Source organism: Lactuca sativa, chromosome 8 (assembly GCF_002870075.4).
Source record: "Lactuca sativa cultivar Salinas chromosome 8, Lsat_Salinas_v11, whole genome shotgun sequence".
Taxonomy (NCBI): domain Eukaryota; kingdom Viridiplantae; phylum Streptophyta; class Magnoliopsida; order Asterales; family Asteraceae; genus Lactuca; species Lactuca sativa.
This window is the reverse complement of record NC_056630.2, coordinates 79,598,642-79,608,182: the sequence shown is the minus strand read 5'-3', so window position 1 is coordinate 79,608,182 and position 9,541 is coordinate 79,598,642. Positions and strand designations below refer to the sequence as shown.

Genomic DNA, 9,541 nt, shown 5'->3' with positions numbered 1-9,541 from the left:
TTAGCATTTAGCAAGTGCGGTCTAAAACATGTATTTGACTCTGTCAAAGATTGGGTCAGGTAGGATCTGGATCAACTCGAAACATTTTTTAAGTGTAAATTACATCTTTGGTCCTTAAGTATAGTTGTTTTTACAATTTTGGTTCTAACTAATTTTCTCTTATAACTGATTTTTCAAGTTTGATCCCAAACAAATAGTCAATTTAAGGGGAAAAAACGTTATAATAATAAAGAAAGAAAAAAAAAATTCAAGACACAAAACTGAATCCTACTAATTTCTTGACAAAAATTATAATTTACTTATATTTTATTTTAAAAATGATTATGTCATAAGTAATACCTTATTTTTAACTTGTAAAATTAGCTAGATAGAAAAGAAAGTTAGCAAAAAGGGAGGTCATGAAAGAGATCGGGAAATGAGAGGGGATCAACTAAGTTAAGAATATATGCCATTACCATGAAAAAAAATATAATTATGTTGTGTGTTCTCGTTAATCGCAACCCTATTTATATATATAATTGTGTTGTGTGATAGAAAGATTAGTTGTTACTTAAAAAGTAGTTGCTAGCTCATAAGTTAACCGATAAAAGTGTTTTTTAATAAAAATCAGTTAATAAACTAACTAGAAGATATAAATGATATAAAAAAAATTCGGATAATGAGTTTTCTTTTACTAATTAGGGGTAAATTTGGAACATTAAAAAAAACTCCTAAAAAACTAATTTATACATTACTTTTTGGTTTGTCAAACATAACAACTTAAAAAAAAAAAATTGATTGTAGCATGTCAGAAACAACCTAAAAATGTTAAATTATAGAAAAAAATTGTTAAATCAACAAAGAAACGAAAAAAATTGTTATTGCCAAAAATGGTCTCATTGAAGGATGTTGAGAATTCTACAACCTCAATAGTGTTCATTATCTATAAAAATTGGTTAATGAATGTATAACATACATTTTCTCATCTTATACACATTTTCTCATCTTATATGTTAGCACCGACAATTCAAAGCAGGAAAATATCATCCATGTACGTATAGGGATAATTGTTAGTGATAAAAATTTATGATTGGATGTTTGCATGACTAAATGATACATAGGAAATGAGTAAATCATTAAGGAAAATAACAGCTATAGATATTTTTTGGGGTTGAATTCCAAATATAGACATAAAAAATTGAATTTTTGGATATAAACATGGATTCTGGTGAGGTAGCTCCGAGGGGCTCAACGCAATCCACTGTAGCTTCGCGGAATGACAAAATCGTAAATAAATCAGAGTATTTTAAAAAAAAAAAGTCAACATCCATTCCGCGGAGCTAACTCCGTGGAATGAACTCATTCCGCGGAGGTAGCTCCGAGGAATGAATCTTCAAAAAGAAAATCACATCGATTCTTCGGGGTTTATATTTATTCTCTAACTAATTATTTTCAATAAAAGATTATAATAGTATGAATTTTTCTTGATAATGTTTATAATGATGTGAGGTGTAAAAAAATTGGTCTTTTAATTGGAGATCTTTATATAAAAGAATCATTAGAGGTGATTTTTTTCCTCTAAAGATCCATTCCTCGGAGCTACCTCCGCGAAATGAGTCCATTCCTCGGATGTAGCTCCGCGGAATGGGTCTTGAGTTTTTTTTAATACCCTGATTTATTTACGATTTTGTCATTCCGCGGAGCTACAGTGCATTCCGCGGAGCCCTTCGGAGATGCCTCCGCGGAATCCATGTCTATACCCGAAAATCTACTTTTTTGTGTCTAGATTTTTGAATTAAACCCCAAAAAATATCTATTCCCGATATTTTCCCATATCATTAATACTTGCGACCCATTACCGAGACCTATTATGTGAAGTTCAATAACATGCAAAAAATATTGGTGAAATATAACTTTTATCAGTTAGTTTTATATCAAATGACGATTTTTTAAAGTTCGCTATTATAATTACAATTTATTTTTATTCTTTCAGTTAAAATCTAGAAAAAAAAAATGGTCTCAAACGTCAAAATATTTATTTTGTGAATAACTCTAATTTTAAATATACAAACCACTAAATTACATCAAATAACAAGCATATAACTTCTAATTGCTGTTTAAAAAAAGGAACTTTTAGCTTATTTTAATATACAAACCACTAAAGTACATCAAATAACAAAGCATATAACTTTTGGTTGCTGTTCAAAAAAAATACAGTATAACTTTTGGTTTATTTAATTATACAAACCACTAAATTACATAATACATTTAAAACTGGACCTAATAATTTTGTTACAATAAATAATCATATTAAAACCCTAAATTACCATAAAAAATGTATACACTTTACAAGCAGAGGGAGAATACCAATAAAAAGAAAATCAAAATAAAAAGAATCGCTAATAAACAAAACTCGGCGGCGCTTTACGCTTAACCCACACGAGAAACTGGTTTTTTCTCATTGGATTGGCGTACGAGAAACCAGAAAATCAAAAAAATGGCGAATGAAATGGAAGAACTAATTGGATTCCTCTCGGCTCCTTCTCCACAAGTAAGTTAGTTCTGGTGTTGTTTTTTGTACTTAAACCCATTAGTATTATCAATTATGTTGTTAAAACCCTAATTCACAGAGTCGACTAATTTACTGTGCTTTTGAAATCGTTGTTTGTGATTATAATTCAGTTGAGCTATATTCAATTATTCAGTAGATAATTCAATCAAATAGTTTGACTAGGTCCAATAAGTCACCATTGTAATGGTATTCATCAAACGTGATAATTATACCGTGTTAATAATCCTAGTTTATATCATCGGAATCGAGAGTTTCGTTGCAATTTTTGCTTGTAGTTATTCAAGTTCAAACCACGAATTTGATTCGAGTCTGTATAGTTTGTTATCAAACTGTAAGAACTCATTATCGTTGCCTTATTACTTGAAAGCTTGAAACATTACTTGGCTTATTTTATTATCAGGTGCAGAAGGTAGCTGTTGATATCGTTCGTGATTTAACTGGATCAGAAGATGGACTACAATCCCTCGCCAGTTATTCCAAAACCGTGCTTCCATCCTTGTGTCGACTATTAGGTGAAAAAAAGGTGCTATATTGTTTACGTTTTGAAGATGAAGATCTTATTTCTCAATTCTCATCATGTCATCTTCTCACTTTCATTCTTCATACCATGGCTTAACTTCAATAATCATGTTTCAGGAGGTTTCTGAAGCAGCAACACAAGCTCTCGTGAATCTCTCCCAAAATTCTGATTTGGCATCAAAGATGATTGAAATTGGTATAATTAAAGACACCATGGATATTCTATACAAACAAGGTTGTGAAATCACTGGATTACTAGTCATGCTTCTTGTTAATCTTACACAGCTTGATTCTGGTGTTGAATCATTGCTTCAGGTTTTGTTTCTTTAATTTTTTTAGTTTATTCATTGCTTTTTATAGACGAATGATTTTATTAGTAGTTTATGTGGATCATATGTGTAGTTGGGAGATGATAAGGTGCAGGGGTTGAATGTCATGAAACTTGTGAGATCATTTTGCACATCATCCAATGAGAAAAAAGGTCCAATCATTTTAGAAATTACAGTGTAACATATCTGTTATATCTAAATTCTCAATACTGATTTTATAATTTTACTTTTTTTTGTTGAATTTAAGCAGATGATCCATTTGGGCATGTTGGATCAATACTTGTAAACATTTCAAAAAACAAAGATGGAAGATCACTTCTTTTAGACTCCAAACGTGGGCTTTTGAAACAAATTATCAGACAATTTGATTCCACAAGCATATTGAGAAAGAAAGGGGTAAGTTCAAACTTCAAGTTCAACTACAACCCTTAAAGAATAATAATAACCGGTTTTAGCCCTTGAAGATTGAGTATATTTCACATCTTACCCTTCATAGGTATCTGGCACTATTCGGAACTGCTGTTTTGAAGCTGACAATCAAATACAAAATTTGCTTTTGATATCAGAGTTTCTTTGGCCAGCTTTACTTCTACCAGTTGCTGGAAACAAGGTCTGTATTTTCATTTTTATTTTGATTTTAAAGAATTCATAACAATGTTTCTCATTTTTGTGATTTAATTATATTTATTTATTTTTTTATATCAGGTGTATAATGAACAAGATACTTCAAAGATGCCACTTGAATTAGGAAGTGCACTTTCAATTGAGAGGGAACCTGTAACTGATACTGAAATACGTGTCCAAGCATTGGAGGCTATTTACTTGATTATATTACAGGTGGGAGGGTATTTTGGTAATTTTGTAATGTTGTGGGAGGTTTGTTGTTTTGAGGTTAACATGGGTATTGTTTGGTGATGAGTGTACAGGGGGCAGGTAGAAGGGCATTTTGGTCAGTAAATGGACCACGGATACTTCAATTAGGGTATGAGGAGGAAGAGGATCCGAAAGTAATGCGTGCATATGAGCAAATTGGCTCTTTGGTAATTATTATTATTATCATTTTTTTATTATATTGTTTTAATGCATTTTGTTTAAAAAAATGAATGTAATGTGATTTGATGGATTTTTGCAGCTAGTTGAAGGTAATGATACGGAGGAAGGATCCATGCAGACATCTGCATAGTATGCATCAAAAGTTTGTGTTGTTAAACTCGTATGATGTTTTTGCTTTTATTATTTAATGGCGTATAATTTTTATTAATCTTTACTCATTAGTGATAACTAAGCTTTGTTGCAGTTTGTTAGTATATTCTCAATGATAAGGATTATGAGGGCATTTATGTCACCTTGTTACACATTTTTTGTGGGACAGCCATTTTGTTTATGAGTAGAGATGCCAAATATATTTTGATGCGCTTTATTCACCTAAAAACAAAATTTTTGATCAAGACAAATTGTAAACATTATCACCATAAATGGACTCTTTCGGGTAGAGTACAAAACATTATACAATAATCATTCAATTAATAAACTCAACTTAATTAACATGAAGATATGCATTACTTACTCAAGCACTTAGGGATGGATATAAGATTTCGTAGTAGGTGTTACCAGCGGCATATATATATATATATATATATATATATATATATATATATATATATATATATATATATATATATATATATATATATATATATATATATATATATATATATAGTAGAAAAAACAAAAAAATTGAAAATTCTTATACTGCATTATAAAAAAAAACAGGGGTTGTCGGTGCCACTATGGGCTTCATAGTGGAACCTCCCCTACAAGCACTTACAATATGAATTATACATGTGAAATTAATCCAACCTAGATCTATCACTAATTTAGTAAGTGAAAAAAATGTGTTGACCAAGTAAAGGATTGACTCGACCGAATCAAGTTTGTTCTTGTAAGTGACTTAACCAAGTCGAGCGTTGTGTGTCAAATTCTTCCTTTTTGCCCGACTCGACCAAGTTAACTTCGCTTTGGTGTCACTTCCTATGTGTCCTATGGAGTATTTCTTATGGACTCGACCAAGTCAAACCAAAGGCATATGTTGACTTGGTCGTGTCTTATAAAAGTTCGGTCTACGAAAATTTCATTTTTTACACATAAACTTCTTTCTTCATGAAATTTGGATTACAAATCTCCATCGTCCTCTAAAATATATTTCAAGCTTCGAACCACCTAAAAACCATCCAAAAAACATGAAAATCAAAATGTTCCACTGATCTACATTCAAGTCCTAAAATATGTCAAGTGCATGGGGTTTAATGCATAAATATGATGTCAAGTCCTAAAATATGTCAAGTGCATGGGGTTTAATGCATAAATATGATGTCGATGCATGAAATAGATATCCTAAAAAATGCATAAAATACATCTAACAATTGATGCAATATTTTTAACCTAATCATAAATCTAACATCAAAACTTCATCCTAAACCTAAAATCATCCATAAAACATAGAGTTTTATTTAAGTCAAGACGGAGAACAAAAAAACTGGATATAGATAAGTTTTACATAGATTCAAGCTTTATTTAGAATTAACCGGTGGTGATAATTCTTGACACAATCCACTGCACGACACGAAGATAAAAGGGTTAGGGTTGAGTTTTTTTGACTCGCCAACCAGCTAACCAATTTATTATACGGGTCTTGTCCATGTTTGCAAATAATTTCGCAAGTTGACTTGTGAACCCATTTATTTTATTAGATTAAAAATATGAAGAATATATTTATAAAATGCAGAAGATATTAGGGACCAATAAGAAAATATGTAATATTTAAACTTCTTTCTTGTGTTCCACGAACACGATTTTGACCCACAAATCTGAAATCTAACTCACAAATTTGAATCTTTCCTACAAGCCTATGAACCTGTATAATTAAAGGTTACGTGGGTTGTGTATAAGTTTGGCTTATGTGAGACATGGTTGAGCAAGATGACATTGATATTTATGTAGGCTATGTCTGAATAGAGTTTTTTGACCCAACAACCCGAACACAACACGATTACTACCCATTAAATTAGCTTTTAATCTTTAAGTTGTATTCAATTCAAGCTCTTAAATCTCATCAGTCTTTCAAAAGCGACATTACCTTATTTATCTCATTTTCAAATTGTTTCAAATGAAGGAGATCGAGGAGAGTCGGGGGTTTAAGCCCCCTGTTTTTTAACTTGATAATATAGGTCCCTAAATTTCTAGTTTTTCTCATTTGACCCCAAAATAGCTTTTCTGTTGCTACTCCAATCATGCACACACAATAACTTGATGTTATTAGTCTTATTGATGTTAAACGGGTTAAATAAAAGTCAAACATGCGTTGCTCTTCGTTAAACAAACCAACACATAAAACTCAAGTTTTTGATCAAAATGGGGTTATTAAAAACAATATTTACCAATCTAGTATAGTTTCAAAAAATATTTACCAAATTAGTGTTTTCTCATTTTTCTTGTATTTTTTAGTTTTTCTTGTTGATTTTATAAATTAGATTTTTTTTTTCTTTTATTTCAGTTTTCAATGTTTTTTTTATCAAAAAACTGATGTATCAAAACTGAACAACGCCAAAGATATATAAAATAATAATTAAATCCTAAATTTATATTATAAAACCATTTTGTAAATATTTTTTTTAATAACTTTATTTTGGTTAAAAACTCAGTTAATGTATAGTGCCTTTTATAGTGCTTTTTTTCATTTTTTGAAACCGTTCATTTGCAAAAGTTCATTTTCAGTTGAAAGCAAAAGTATATAAGCAAATATTTTGATGGCTTTATAATATATTTATAATATAACATGTGACTACTTAGGGAGGAGGGAGTCCCAACCCATTGAACCCACCGCCACATCATTTTTTCTCTTTTATTTTTCTTCATCTTTTTGAACCCACAACACACTGAAACCTTATCTTTTTGAACCCACAACACACTGAAACCTTATCTTTTTGAACCCACTCAATTAAAAAAATATATAAAACAATCAAAGGTAAAATCTTAATTAACAATAGAGTTATCTGCGGTACCAATCCCGCTTCAACGAGTGGGTTGCTTGGTTTCACTAACCAACTTCATCATTTCTCTCTACTTTCTCTTTCTTATTTTCTCTTGTACAATGTGTTTTAAAACTTGTATCTTAGTTGTTTTGTATTTTTTTTTTAATTGGGTGGGTTGAGTGGGATCAAAAAGATAAGATTTTCGTATGTTATGGGTTGAAAAAGATGAAAAAAAAAGAAAAGACAAAAATTGATTTGGCAGTGGTTCGGTGGGTTCGGAGGGAACAACTCCCTCCTCCCTTACTAATAAATTGATATTTGAAGTTTGGTTGATTTTGTAGTAACCTTGTAATACACATTGTCAATTAGCAGAAGATAAGTTTTCCTAATGATATCAATTTCTTTTGCGGTCCACATAATCTTGCACAAACACAAAGTCACAAACTAAATTAAATCCCCACTAAATATGTTTTTAATTTTATCAAAAAAGTTTAGGATAAACATAAAAAAAACATTAGTAATTTCGTGTAACGGAAGGTGGGAGGGAAGGAAAAACAGTAGGGGCCAATGGGTGATATCTTTTGAAAGTATTGGAATGCCGATAATGAAAACCTAAACCTACAATCAAAAACAAAGTATAATATATATTATTACTAGATTATGACCCGCGTTAAACGCGGGAACGCATAAATAAAATACAAATTTATATAGATATTACAAAATAATTATAAACAAGCAGAGTTATTGGTATTATTGAAATGTGTAGAAATTACACTAAAATAGGTAAATATATATAGCGTTGAATGACCTCTTTATAGACAATATTTTTTGTTTTATTAGTTCAATGACCTTGTTTGTCAGATATAAGTACCATCAAACATTTTTTACTTATGACACGGAAAACAACTATATATAGTCAACCATGCGTGAAAATGGGTCTACACAAGTATAATCCAACATTTGACAATGTACTTTCAAAATACATTGTTATTTTATGGATATATTGCGAAATATAACTGTTTATTTCAAAAAAAATAGCAACTTATTTATGTTCCTTCAAAATGAACCACATAACCCCCCCCCCCCCCCCCCCACAATATTAAATATAAAGAAATTATAACCAATAAATCTGCAACAAAGCTAATCATCTCCCTCCACTTCATCTCTAATATCAGTTTTTTTTTTCTTAATCTGAGTTATTGTCACTATCATCGACAATATTAAAATTCATTGATGACTTCTTTTTTATTTTAGGGATAATATGACATAAATCATTTATCAGGTTCATCATTTATGTTTATATCTTCATTTTTTTTTTTTTGTTGATTTTGATATGCCTTCTTCGGTTTACCACCATTTTTTTTTTCAGACTTCTTTTTTTATGAAATAACATTTTTTTGTGGAATTTGTTCTACGGTTTTGAGTATGTGCAGGTGCGTTGATTTTTTTAAAGTAAAGAAAGTAGGGTTTTTGTTCGATGTTGGTTCCTAGGTTTGGTTCTTATTTTTTGTGATTTCTCATGATCCAATGCGTTTTATTTTTCATCTTTATCTACAATCGTTATGTATAGAACACTTTATCCATATAATCATTTACTACAGAGTTTAGTGAAACAAAAAATAAACACCCCCTTAGTTTTATTTACTTTGCAGATTATTGAGCCTCTATGCAAAGCTTACAACATAATGAAAAAAACAAAAAACCCTTATGAGGTAAATGTCAATTACGATTCTACCCCTTTTCCTCTTGTAACAATTATTTCACTTCAAAACTTCAAAAAATATGTTTTTGTGTTTCAGCATATTATTGATAGCATGAAAGATCCAAGTATTGTTGCATTTTGATTAATCACAATGTCTCAAATTATGGGAGGATTTAAATATGATGATGAGGTCAAACATAAAATATGGTGGTAATACAAGGTTCTTCTTCTTTTTATTTATGTATTTACTTATTTTTTTAATTCAACTTTATTACGAAATTAAATAGCTTCTTTCGTTGATAGTAGTGTTTCTTATTTAGAAAAGACAAAATTGTAAGAATGGTCCCTGTGGTATGTTCAAGATTGCCACTTTTGGCCAAACAGGTTTGGACTAACACCAATGGTCCAC

General features: G+C 30.4%; 1 protein-coding gene across 1 annotated transcript; it reads left to right on the top strand.

Annotated features, from left to right (window-relative positions):
* The first annotated feature begins 2,372 nt into the window (after window positions 1–2,372).
* LOC111896130 (uncharacterized) lies at window positions 2,373–4,754 on the top strand. Its single transcript, XM_023892148.2, has 9 exons — window positions 2,373–2,530; window positions 2,952–3,074; window positions 3,188–3,385; window positions 3,473–3,551; window positions 3,650–3,795; window positions 3,896–4,009; window positions 4,105–4,236; window positions 4,326–4,439; window positions 4,532–4,754. Exons 1-9 carry the CDS (start codon window positions 2,477–2,479, stop codon window positions 4,580–4,582), a joined length of 1,011 nt encoding a protein of 336 aa, XP_023747916.1. The 5' UTR covers window positions 2,373–2,476; the 3' UTR covers window positions 4,583–4,754.
* Window positions 4,755–9,541: the final 4,787 nt, after the last annotated feature.

What these genes read in the sequence shown, in the direction of transcription:
- LOC111896130 (XM_023892148.2), top strand. Translation starts at nt 2,477, where the DNA reads ATGGCGAATGAAATGGAAGAACTAATTGGATTCCTCTCGGCTCCTTCT. An exon ending in TACCAGTTGCTGGAAACAAG is followed by an intron (nt 4,010 to 4,104) that starts GTCTGTATTTTC and finishes TTTTTATATCAG; the next exon opens with GTGTATAATGAACAAGATAC. An exon ending in TTTACTTGATTATATTACAG is followed by an intron (nt 4,237 to 4,325) that starts GTGGGAGGGTAT and finishes ATGAGTGTACAG; the next exon opens with GGGGCAGGTAGAAGGGCATT.